The sequence below is a fragment of the Gymnogyps californianus genome, unplaced genomic scaffold (genome assembly GCF_018139145.2).
Source record: "Gymnogyps californianus isolate 813 unplaced genomic scaffold, ASM1813914v2 HiC_scaffold_32, whole genome shotgun sequence".
In the NCBI taxonomy this organism is placed as follows: domain Eukaryota; kingdom Metazoa; phylum Chordata; class Aves; order Accipitriformes; family Cathartidae; genus Gymnogyps; species Gymnogyps californianus.
Window position 1 is genome coordinate 1,492,650 of NW_026114202.1, and position 12,526 is coordinate 1,505,175.

The following is a 12,526-nucleotide window of genomic DNA, read 5'->3' on the forward strand; positions in this document are numbered from 1 at the left end:
TTTCTTTCTCTGTCTGGGAATAACAGGAATGACAAAAATGTGTTGTAAACATATTTGCTTCGTCGCCCCGGCAGCCGTTGGGTCCCTGTCCCTTGGTGCGTAGTGCTCGGAGCCAGGAGCTGGGACAGCGTGCGGGGAGCGAGCGGTTGTGTGTCCGGCAGCGCCGACGGTAGCTCACCAGCTCCTCCTAGGCTCACCGCGTGTTCGGCTCCGCAGGAAAACCCCGTCTGTCGAGGCAAAGTGTTCGTTGAAAGAAGAGAGAAAGGAGGAATCGAGCTCTGGGCTGATCCCACCGCCGATTCCTCGTTTGCTTCGTGGCGTCGGGATCTGGTGGATGAGGCAGAGGCGAGGAGCAGCCGGTGGCTTTGCTGGCAGGATTGGAAGGAGGGAGCGAAGGGTGACGTTGGAGAGGCAGCAAATCCGGGACAGGGAGCCACAGGGCAGCGTGAGCGTCGGACGCAGCAGCTTCCCCGACCCCTTGTTTTTACCCTTGGGGACTAAAAATTGACCCAACCTTGTGTGATCGGAGAGCCGAGCTCGCCCAGCCTGCCTGCGGCTTGCCTTTGCGTCCCACAAAAAGGCTTTCCCCGCCCTGCCCGCTCCGACCCTTGAAACCTCGTAGCACCGTCGGGCATCGCGAGGTCGCTCAGGCCTTGCCGGTGAGGAGTCGGGGGATGAAGAGAGCGACTTTTCTCCCCGTCCCTCCGTGCCTCGGTGCTCCTGATGCCATCGCTGCTGCCCCGCTCCAGCATCTCCCCGTCTCGGCTCCCCTCCGCCTGCGAGTGCTTAGTGCCTTGAAAACTCTGCAAACCCATGAAAACGCGGTTGTAAAGCTCCAAACGTGGGCAGCAATAATCAGGGAACAAGTGTTTGATCATACCTTAACATTTTCTCTTTTTTTTTGTTTGGTTGTTTGTTTTTTTTTTTAAATCGACAGGGTTGCAGCTTTCCCGTGTCCCCTTTCGCGTGTGTTTTACCCCAACAGCGTTCGATACCTGCACCGCTGCTGCGAAGGCAGGTCCCGGAGCAGGTTTCAGGTCCCCGTTTCTCTTGTCGACAGCGTCCCTGCTTGCAGGGAGGGAGAAGGGTGGTGCGAAGCAGGAATCCTCCCAGGCCGGGCAGGCTGAGCCCGCGATGAGGAAGGTAGCCATAAACCCCAGCCTGAGCCCTTAGCTAACGCGTCTCCTCCCCTCCCCAGCCTCAGGCAACGGGGGGAATTCTCCGGTCCCATCCCGGTGCGATGGATGGACGGACATCCCAAGCCGTAAATGTCACTTTGGAGCACGCGGATGAGGTTCATCCCTTGTTGCGCTCGCAAAAGGTGCCCGGCAGAGCCCGTGCTGAGCCGGTCTTAAACCTCGGAAGGAGCGGAACGTCCCAACGCCGGGGTTGGCTGTCGCTTTTCCAGCGGGAAGGAGAAGTTTGGGTTTTAAGAGGTGACTCTTCCCAGGCTTTTCGGAGAGGAGGGTAACGTAGCGAGCGCATTTTCCACCAGCGCTTTTTCCAGCACCTCCACGCCGATGGAGCAGCCGCGCGTGGATACATCGAGCTGCCCAAGTAATTAAAAGCCGGCTGCTGAAAAGCCGGGGTCGGTGTGGTCTCCTCTCCCGGAGCCAAGCTGCCGCTCCCAGGGAGCTGTTGGGTTCCGAGGTGTGGAAATCCATGCTGAGCGCTTCAGACAGCTCCCAAGAGCCCAACGGCCGCCGGGTTTCTGCCCCACGTCATCTCCTCCTTCCTCGGCGCTTCTCGCGGAGGCGGTTTCTCCTCTCGGTCAGCGTGGCAGTAGCTGTGGAGGACGTGCTTTGGGTTTGGTGGTACTTGGGGGGGTTTTTTTTTTTGGTTGGGAAGACAGAATTCCCGGCAGGTGGGTGATGCAGGGTTCCCCCCAGAGCCGTGAGGACGGGCGAGGGTGGAGGTGGCTTTTTCTTCTCCTTCCCGTGCTGGTTCAACTCTTGCTTGAAGACTTTGCGGATGTCTTTGGGTGGGGAAAAAAAAAAAAAACCCCAAACCCCTCCGATTTCTGCTCTAGGATGATTTCTCCCGCTTTTCAGAGGCTCCCGGGGGGATGGCGGTCGCCCGGCCGGCTCCGCTCGGCACCTCGCCGGCCACCTGCACTTTCCTCTGCCAACCCTCGGGTCTCGGCCGCGGTGCCTTAACCGAAACCCCGGTTAGTTCCGGTGTCAAGTCCTGTGGCTTTCCCCGTGGCTTCCCCCAAAACCCATCTCTGCGGTAGCGGCGTTTGGATCTCCTGGGATCTCCGTCCTTCCTCCGTGGCCTAGTTGATGGGGGGAGGAGAAGGATAGTGGGGGTGATAGCGGGGCTCCTCGCAGGAGCGCGGAAAAGCCCTCCGGGGTTTAAAGGTCGCGTTTAGATGGTGATCGAGGCGGGGAGAGCCCGAACGGTGGCATCGGCCGGTGGGAGTCGGGGGGTTTTTATCGCTCCGGCTGTGCTGTAATGTCGAATAGAAACAAACAACGGCTGAAAAACGCGTCCCGGGGCAGGCGCCGGGGAACGCTGAACCCCGGGAGGGCTCGTGAAGGAGGGGAGCTCTCCTGCCTCTCCCTTCGGCCGAGATGAAGATCTCCTTGCCGGCTTCCAAATCCCTCAGGATTGGGGGGCTGGGGGGGGCGGGGGTGTCGGTGCCGCCTTTTCCCCCCAAACTGGCTCCTTGGTTCCGGATTTCAATGGCTCAGTTGGGAAATTTTGTCATTTTTGGACTTGCGGACCCGTTTCTGTTTGGTTCCCCCCCCCCCCCCGCCCCGGTTTCGTGCACGCACGGGCTCCGGCAGCGGTGATGCTCTCCTGCCCCGAAACGAGCCCAGGAGGCGAGAGAGGGACCCGAGGGTCCCTGGGGACGCGGGAGGAGGGTCCTGGGCGTCCCCGCGCCGTCCCGTGTCCCCCCCCCCCCCCCCCCCCCCCCCCAGCTGCTTTGTACGGCAAGCTTTGACGATCAATAACGGAAGAAGCCAAGAAAAAGGAAACCCCTGAAAAAGCGTAACCACGAGGGTGTAGTATCTATAAAAAAAAAAAAAACCACATATCTATGAGTATATACAGACCTATATAGACATATATCAACTTCCTGAATGGATGCGCAGCTCCTTACGCAATGAAATGGTTTTCTAGCTGTAACCCCTTCCCCCAGCCCCCCCCCCTCCCCCCCCCCCCGGGCCCCGAGGGACCCCCTCCGCACGGGCTCCTGTGAGCGGGTCCTCACAGCCCCCCGCGGGGGCCCGGGGACGCGGGGGGACACGTCCCAGCCCCCCGTCCCAGCCCCCCGTCCCCCCCCCCCCCCGGCCGCGTCGTACCGAACATGTAATGTGCCTTTTATTTATGCTGCAAATATAACATTAAAATATTACCCAGGAGACGGTGGCTGCCGCCCTCTGCTTCGCGGGGGTCCCGCTCGGGTGGGGACAACCCTGGGTGTCACCGGTCCCAGGGACACCCTTGGCCGTCACCCTGCCGGGGGGGGGGACACGGCGTGGTTGTCACTGGGTGGGGAGGGGGGGGGACAGTGCTGGTTGTGCTGGGACGACCCTCGGCCATCACCTGGGTGACACCGTTCGGCCGTCAGACCCGCCTGGGGACACCGCGGGGCTGTCACCCCCTTGGGTGACACAGCGGGTGAGCCTGGGGGGGGGGGGGGGGGCAGTGGCGCGGGACACCCTCCGGCTGAGGATTTGGGGTGATTTCAGCTGGATTTGGGTCGGAGGGAACGGGTGAAACGCGGGGCGGGGGGGGGGTCCCGGGGAGCGGCGGAGCCGCGGCCGCCCCGTCGGGGCTGCAGGAGCGCGGCGTGGCCACGGGGTGGCGGCAACGAGCCGCGGCGGAGCCGGGGGGCACCGGGGGTCCCGGGGCCGCGGGGAGGGGGGGGGGGGCCGGTGCAGGAGAGGGGTCCCCGTCTCAGGGAGCCCTGGGCCGGGAGGGGTCCGATGCGGGGCAGGGGTCCGGGTTTCGGGGAGTCCCGGGCCAGGACGGGGGGGTCCCGGAGACGGGCGGGGGCGTGGGGGGGGTCTCGCTCGGACGGTGCGGGCAGCCCCGGTGGTGCCGGTTGAGGGTCCCGGGCAGGGCGGGGGTGCGGGGCTGCCCCGTCCGTCCGTCCGTCCGTCCGTCCGTCCCCGGGAGCGGCTGTCGCGGCTGGTAAATGGGTTTCATTAGCAGCGCCCGGCGGCGGCGGGGCCAGGATTGATCCCCGCAATCTCCCGTTCCCCCGGGACCCCCCCGGCGGCCCGGCCCGGCCCGGCCCGGCTATAAGAGGCGGCGGCGGCGGCGGCGGACGGGCGGGGGCGATGGCGGTGCGGCTGGAGCTGCTGCTGCTGGCGGGGGCCCTGTGCGCCGCCCGCTGCTGCCCCGGGGCCCCCGACCCCGGTACCGACCCCGACCCCGGCCCGGCCCCGGTGAGCCCCGGCCAGCGCCGCGCCGTCGGGGCGGGGGGGGGGGGGGGGGGGGGCGCGGGAAGCGGGCTGCGACCGGGGCGGGGGAAGGGGCTTTTCGGGTTGGGGGGGGGGGGGGCGACGCCCCCCGGACCCGGGGCTGCCGTGACCCCCCCCCTCCCGTTCCCCGTCCGACCCCTCCACAGGCCGCCGCCCCCCGGGGCCGCCCCCCGCCGCCGCCGCCGCCGCCGCCCTGGGCGCGCTGCTCCGCTCCCTGCAGCGCCCCGGCCGCAGCCCGGGCTCCCTCCTCCAGCCGCAGAGGTGAGCGGGACCGGGGGGGGGGGGGGGCTCGGGGTGGGTCTGGGGGCACCCAGGGGGCACCCAGGGGGTGGGGAAGGACCCAGGGTGGTTTGGGAGCACCCAGAGGGGCCAAGCGGGCGGCCTGGCCGGTGCCGGGATGGGGGTCCCTGTTGGTGTCCGTCTGTCCGTGAACATCCCATGTCTGTCCGTCCGTGTCCCTCAGTCCGTTCCCATCTGTCCAGCTGTCTGTCCGTCCCTGTCCTTCCCGCTGTCCCCATCCGTCCATCCCCTTCCGTCCGTCTGTCCCCATCAAGCCTGTCCCTGTCCGTTTGTCCGTCCCCCTCCATCCCTCTGGATCCACACCCCCCCCCCCCGGTCCCCTTTTGTCCCTCTGTCCCCATCTGTGCCCGTCCGTCCCCACCCATCCGTCCCTGTGCATCCTTGTCCATCCATCCCCCAAGCCGTCTGTCTGTCCCTGTCCGTCCGTCCCGGCCGGCGGGTGTCAGCGGTGCGGTGTCCCCGCGGCAGGTTCGGGTGGGGGCCGCAGGGGGGGGCCCAGGCCCGGCTCAGCCCCCGCAGCTGGGACCCTCCGGCCGCCCCGTTCTGGACCATGGCGACGCCGCAGCGCTTCGGCCGCCGCCGCTGAGCGTCCGTCCGTCCCGTCCGTCCGTCCCTGGAGCCGTCTGTCTGGAAAGCCGTCCGTGAGTCCGTCCTCGAGTCTGTCTGGGAGTCCGTCTGTCCGTGGGTCCGTCTGTCCGTGGGTCCATCCGTCACCCAATAAACTGGTGCCAGTCACCCCTCAACGCTCGCTCTGGTCTTGCCCCTGGGGGACAGGGGGGAACCTGCCCCCTTTCTGCCCCCAGCACCCCACAGCTGCCCCCCCCCAAATGTCCCCCCCCCAGAAAGACACCAACGCGGGGAGTTTACAAACCCCCCCAGCTTTATTCCCGGGGGGCTGGTTGGCAGCCGGGGACCCTCCTCACCCCCCGGGGGGGGCCAGGACGGAGGGTGCCCCCAGGCCCTGAGGTCTGTCCAGGCTCCGTCTGGGGGAACCGTGTGTCTGTCTGTCTGTCTGTCTGTCAGCAGGTCCAGGTGCCCACAGGGTGTGTCAGTGGGGCTGGGTGTCTGTCTGGGTGTCCGTGGGTGGGGCTGGGTGTCCACCAGTGGGTTCCCACGCATCCATCCAGAGGTCCGTGTGTTGGTCGGTGTGTCCAGGGGGTCCGTCTGTGGGTCTGTCCGGGTGTCAGTGGGTGGGTGGGGGGGGGGCTCACTTGCCCCCCGCCATGATGCGGAGGTACTGGAGCGCGTTGCGGGCGGCCTGGGAGCGGGCGCCGTCGCGGGAGGGGGCCGCGCCGTGGCACACCGTGGCCGGCTGCGTCGACAGCTCCACCAGGCACTGGTGCAGCCCGCTGAGGCTCAGCGCATCTGGGGGACGGACGGACACGGGGACGGACCACTGTCACCCCAACAACCCCCGCCAAACCACCCACGACACCCCCAAACCACCCACAACACCCCCAAGCCCAGGTTGGGGCACCCATGGGGCTGGGGTGCCCAGACAGAGGGGGGGCGGGGAGGGGGGGGGATGCTCACCGATGTCGAGGTAGCTGATGGCGAAGCTCTGCTCCTCGGAGAGCTCCTGCAGGAGGGCGCAGGCCCCCGCACCCATGGGTGCCAGCGGGTGACTCCGCAGCTGCACGATCTTCTCGCCCGCCGAGTTGCGCAGGGAGTCCCAGGTGCAGCCGGGCGCTCGGCCCCGCAGCCCCTCCAACCTGGGGCCCGCCTGCGGGGACAGGGCACTCGGGGACCGTCCCGACCCCCCCCGTGGGGGCGCAGGGACCATCCGGACCCCCCCACAGGGACGTGGGGACCATCCGGACCCCCGCATGGGGATATGGGGGCTCAGGGACCACCCAGAGTCCCGTGCAGGGACACCCAAGGGACGTGGGGGCTCAGGGACCCTCTGAACCCCGACGTGGGGGATGCAGGGGCTCAGGAACTGCGGGGACCCCCACACGGGGACACCCACGGGGGCTCGGGGACCACCAGGACCCCCGTGCAGGGACACCCTTGAGGTACAGGGGCTCAGGAACCATAGGGACCCTACGTGGGGACACCCTGGGGACACAGCGGCTCAGACACGGCCAGGACCCCCCCACGTGGGGACTCCCTGGGGACAAAGGGGCTCAGGGACCCCCACGTGGGGCTGTTGGGACCCCCACACAGTGTCCCCCCCCCAGGGGACATGGGGGCTTGGGGACTGCGGGACCCCCCCTGATTCAGGGATCCTCCATGGGGACCACACCCACCCACCCAGGGACCCCAAATCCAGAGAATATCCCCCCCCCCCCCCCCCCCAGGTCACCCTTGGGTGTCCCCCTGCCCTACTGCCCCCCACCCCTAATCACTGGGGGTCCACAAGCCCTGAAATAGGGGGTACAGAGGTGCCTGTGTCCCCCCTTGACCCCTCAGGGTGGCCGTGTCCCTCCCATTAACCCCTCGGGGTGCCCGTGTCCCCCGTTAACCCCTCCCCGGGGTGACCTCGGGGTGCCCGTGTCCCCCATTAACCCCTTGCTGGCCGGTACCATGGAGAACTGGTCCTCTTCCACCTCGGCCTCGCTGCCCTCCCGCGGCTCCATGGGGACGTTGTGGATCCGCACCAGCATCTTGGCGGCCGCGTTGCGTTTCGCCAGCTTCTTGGAGGTGCCACTGCCTGCGGGGAGGGGACAAGGGACACCCAAGTGAGCCTGGCACCCTGTTATGTTTGTGTCCCCCCCCCCGAGCCGGGGTGCCCCGGTCCCGTACCGATCTCCACGAAGCGTTCCACGCGGCAGGTCATGGTGAATTCCTTGCGATGCGCCGGCCCCGACTCCTGCGTCACCGTGTATTCGGGCAGGCGCCAGCCCTTCTGCACCACCAGCTCCTGGCAGGGGGGGGGACACACACAAAAAAATATGGGGGGGTCTGGGGAGGGCAGGGCGATGGACCCCCCCCCCAAAAGGAGGAGAGCTGCCCCCAGAAAGGAGCTGTCATCTCCGAAACGGGCAGGGCCAGCTCCAAAATGGGTCCGCTGCCCCCAAAATGGGTCCGCCGCCCCCAAAATGGGAATAACCGTCCCTAAAATGGGGATAACTGTCCCCAAAATGGGTCCACCATCGCCAAAACAGGGATAACGGTCCCCCAAACAGGGCTAAACATCCTCGGAATGGGGATAACTGTCCCCAAAATGGGGATAACTGTCCCCAAAACAGGGATAAACATCCTTGGAATGGGGATAACTGTCCCCAAAATGGGATAACTGTCCCCAAAACAGGGATAAACATCCTCGGAATGGGGATAACTGTCCCTAAAATGGGGATAACTGTCCCCAAAACAGGGATAAACATCCTTGGAATGGGGATAACCGTCCCCAAAACGGGGATAACTGTCCCCAAAACAGGGATAAACATCCTTGGAATGGGGAAAACCGTCCCCAAAACGGGGATAACTGTCCCCAAAACAGGGATAACCATCCTTGGAATGGGGATAACCATCCCCAAAACAGGGATAACCGTCCCCAAAACAGGGATAAACGTCCTTGGAATGGGGATAACCGTCCCCAAAATGGGGATAACTGTCCCCAAAACAGGGATAAACATCCTTGGAATGGGGATAACTGTCCCCAAAATGATGATAAACATCCCCAAAATGGGGATAACTGTCGCCAAAACAGGGATAAACATCCTCGGAATGAGGATAACTGTCCCCGAAATGGGGATAACCATCGCCAAAACAGGGATAACCATCCCCAAAACAGGGATAACTGTCCCCAAAACAGGGATAAACATCCTTGGAAAGGGGATAACTGTCCCCGAAATGGGGATAACTGTCCCCAAAACAGGGATAAACATCCACGAAATGTGGATAACCGTCCCCAAAACAGGGATAACTGTCCCCAAAACAGGGATAACTGTCCCCAAAACAGGGATAAACATCCTTGGAATGGGGATAACTGTCCCCGAAATGGGGATAAACATCCCCAAAATGGGGATAACTGTCCCCGAAATAGGGATAACTGTCCCTAGGACAGGGATAACAGTCCCCAAAATGGGGATAACTGTCCCCGAAATAGGGATAACTGTCCCCGAAACAGGGATAAACACCCACGAAATGTGGATAACTGTCCCCAAAACAGGGATAACCGTCCCCAAAACAGGGATAACTGTCCCCGAAATGGGGATAACTGTCCCTAGGACAGGGATAACGGTCCCCAAAATGGGGATAACTGTCCCCAAAATAGGGATAACTGTCCTCAAAACAGGGATAAACACCCACGAAATGTGGATAACTGTCCCCAAAACAGGGATAACCGTCCCCAAAACAGGGATAACTGTCCCCAAAAGGGGCAAGAGCTCCCCCCCCCCCCCCAGCTGGGGAGAGGCAGCCCCCAAAGGTCACCGCCACCCCCAAAATGGGTAAGGTCACCCCCAAAAGGGACCTGCACCCCCCCGGATAGGGATGGTCATCCCCAAAACAGGCTCGTTCACCCCCAAAACGGGGATGGCCAGCGAGCCGGGGTCGGGGGGGGGAGCGGGGGGGCCCATGTCCCCTCTTGTCCCAGCCCGCGGTGTCACCCACCTGCAGAGCCCCCACGGGGTTACACTCCGACTGGGGGGGGGACACGGGCGTCTTCATCTCCAGGGGGGTGCCCCTGCATGGGGCAGACGGGCACGGCGTGAGGGGGGCACGGCGGGGAGGGGGGGGCAGCTCTGATCCCCCCCCCCCTCCCTCCCCATGCCAGGACCCCCGAGTTGGGGAGGCAAGGAGGTGTAACGGGGTGCCAGGAGCTGGGGGTTTTGGGGGGGGGGAGGGGGAGATGGTGCCCCCCCCACCCCCTGCCCAGACCCGGTATCTGGGTGCCCCCCACCCTGTTACCTGGGTGAGGGTGGGGGTACGGCAGGTGCTGGGGGGGCGGCTGCGGGGCCGAGCTCAACCGGGGGCTCTGGGGGGAAAGGAGAGCTTGGGGATAAAAGGTGAGACGTTAACGCCCGAGCTGGCCCCCCCCCAAACCTCCCTCGCCGGCACCCCCCCGGGCACCCCTAGCCCCCCCAAATCTTGCCAGGCACCCCCCAATTCCCTTGGGACCCCCAGACCCCCTGGTATACCCAACCCCCTCAGGCATCCCCAATTCTCTTGGCCCCCTAAGACGCCCCTAAACCCCCCCACCGCACACCCCTAGACCACCCTGGGCACCCCCAGGCCCGCCTGGGTACCCTCAACCCCCCCTGTGCACCCCCAAACCCCCCTCAGATCCCTTGGGATGCCCAAGCCCCCCCAGCATCCCCAATCACCCTGGGTACCCCCAAACTCCCCTGGATGCCCTCAATCCCCTGCAGACCCCCCCAAACCCACTGGGCCTGGGTGCACCCAGCACCCCTGGGGTACTCCCAACCCCCCTGGGTACCCCCAAACCGCTAGGGCACCCCCCCACCCAGCACCCTAGAACACCCCAAACTCCCCCCAGCACCTCCTGGACACACTCAACGCCCCCCCCTTGTGCACCTAGCACCCCCCGGGATGCCCCAGCTCCCTCCAATCCTATCCTGCGCTGCACCCTGACCCCCACCCTGACCCCCCCCCAGCACCCTGGGGACCCCATCCTCCCTCACCTGGGCTCCTCGGGGGCGGTGGGCTCCAGCATGTCCCCCCCTTTGAGCAGCTTCAGGGCCACCTCCGCTGCTTTGTGCTTCGCCGCCTTCTTGCTGGGCCCCTGCCCTGGGGGAGACACCGGCTGAGCGAGGGTGGGGGGGGACGGACACCTGGGGCCCCCCCAGACCCCCCGCAGACCACAGGCTGTGGTTAAGGGCTGCCACAGCCCAGGGCTCAGGGTCCTGGGGGATCCCTCTGCCATAACCCCGGCAGGAGGGTGCCAGGGGGTCCCCAAGCGTCCTAGGCATCGGGGTTCGGGGTGATCCCTCACCAGGACCTGCTTTTTGGGGTCCCCGGGGATCCCCAGACATCGGGGTCCCAAACGATCCCCCACCAGGACCTACTTTTTTGGGGTCTCAAGTGATCTCTGAGTGTTCCGGACATCAGGGTCCTGGGCAATCTCCCACCAAAACCCACTTTTTTGGGGTCCCAGGGGATCCCCAGGCATCCCAAGGCATCGGGATCACAAGCAATCCCCCACCAGGACCCCCTTTTTTGGGGTCCCAAGTGATCTCTGAGTGTCCCAGCCATCAGAGTCCCAGATGATCCCCCACCAGGACCTGCTTTTTGGGGTCCCCGGGGATCCCCAGTCATCCCAAAGCATCGGGATCACAAGCAATCCCCCACCAGGACCCCTTTTTTGGGGTCCCAAGGGTTCCCTGAGTGTCCCAGGCATCGGGGTCCCAGATGGTCCCCCACCAGGACCCCCTTTTTTGGGGTCCCCAGGGATCCCCAGTCATCCCAAAGCATCGGGATCACAAGCAATCCCCCACCAGGACCCCCTTTTTTGGGGTCCCAAGGGTTCCCTGAGCGTCCCAGGCATCGGGGTCCCAGATGATCCCCCACCAGGACCCCTTTTTTGGGGTCCCCAGGGATCCCCAGTCACCCCAAAGCATCGGGATCACAAGCAATCCCCCACCAGGACCCCCTTTTTTGGGGTCCCAAGGGTTCCCTGAGCGTCCCAGGCATCGGGGTCCCAGATGATCCCCCACCAGGACCCCCTTTTTTGGGGTCCCAAGGGTCCCCTGAGTGTCCCAGGCACCGGAGTCCCTGATGATCCCCACCAGACCCTGCTTTTTGGGGTCCCAGGGGATCCCCAGTCATCCCAAAGCATCGGGATCACAAGCAATCCCCCACCAGGACCCCCTTTTTTGGGGTCCCAAGGGTTCCCTGAGCGTCCCAGGCATCGGGTCCCAGATGATCCCCACCAGGACCCCTTTTTTGGGGTCCCAAGTGATCTCTGAGTGTCCCAGCCATCAGAGTCCCAGATGATCCCCCACCAGACCCTGCTTTTTGGGTCCCAGGGGATCCCTGAGCGTCCCAGGCATCGGGGTCCCAGACGATCCCCCACCAATCCCTGCATTTTAGGGATCCTAAGGGATCCCCCCCCACACACACATATCCCCACCATCCTGGGGACAATCCCCGGTGTCCCCACTGTCCCCCCACATCCCAAGTAAGCGAGATTCACCCCACATCACCCTCTCCAGGCTGTGTCCCCCCACCACCACCGCCTCACCCCACCCCGGCGCCCCTGCGCCGGGGTGGGGTGAGGCGGTGGTGGTGGGGGGACACAGCCTGGAAGCGAAGGGTGTCGGGGACCCACCGGTACAGCTGATGTCCCCAACGGTGACACGGAAGGTGAAATTGGGCTGGTGGGCTTGTCCCTCGGCCTTCAGAAGGTCGTAGCCGGGGGTCTTGCCTATGCGAGTGCCATATTCCTGTAGCAGGCTGATGGGCGTCTTCCCGGGATTGGCGGCCAGCATCTGCTCCAAACTGGGGACAGGGCTGTCACCAGCCCGAGGAAGGGTCAGAGGGGACCGGGGTGGGGTTGGAGGGGGGGGGTGTTACGGATTGAGGGGAATTGGGGTGCTGGGGATGCGGGGACAAGGGTGGCATCGCCACGCAGCGTTAGGATATGGGGACAGGGGTGGCACTACCATGTAGTGCGGGGACATGGGGACAGGGGTGGCATCACCCCACGGCATGGGGATAGAGGGACAAGGGTGGCACCGCCACACAGCATGGGACGGGGGTGGCACTGCCAGGCAGCATGGGGACACAGGGGTGGCACTGCCAGGCAGCATGGGGACACAGGAGTGGCATTGCTATGTAGCATGGGGACATAGGGGTGGCACTGCCACACAGCAGTAGACACAGGG

At 64.9% G+C, this 12,526-nt stretch overlaps 2 protein-coding genes across 2 annotated transcripts in view; both read right to left on the reverse strand.

The window, feature by feature from the left end:
* Positions 1 to 5,615: 5,615 nt before the first annotated feature.
* TARBP2 (TARBP2 subunit of RISC loading complex) lies at positions 5,616 to 12,145 on the reverse strand. Its single transcript, XM_050914143.1, has 8 exons — positions 11,971 to 12,145; positions 10,325 to 10,430; positions 9,591 to 9,674; positions 9,294 to 9,366; positions 7,482 to 7,599; positions 7,262 to 7,389; positions 6,270 to 6,459; positions 5,616 to 6,101 (listed from the first exon to the last, which is right to left on the reverse strand). The coding sequence occupies exons 1-8, from the start codon at positions 12,128 to 12,130 to the stop codon at positions 5,944 to 5,946; spliced, it is 1,017 nt and encodes a 338-aa protein (XP_050770100.1). The 5' UTR covers positions 12,131 to 12,145; the 3' UTR covers positions 5,616 to 5,943.
* Positions 12,146 to 12,338: 193 nt separating this feature from the next.
* The window catches only part of LOC127028360 (ATP-dependent 6-phosphofructokinase, muscle type-like), a 4,229-nt gene continuing 4,041 nt past the window's right edge, over positions 12,339 to 12,526 (reverse strand). Inside the window, 1 exon segment of the mRNA XM_050914065.1 lies at positions 12,339 to 12,437. Within this exon segment, the coding sequence (XP_050770022.1) occupies positions 12,339 to 12,437 (99 nt within the window).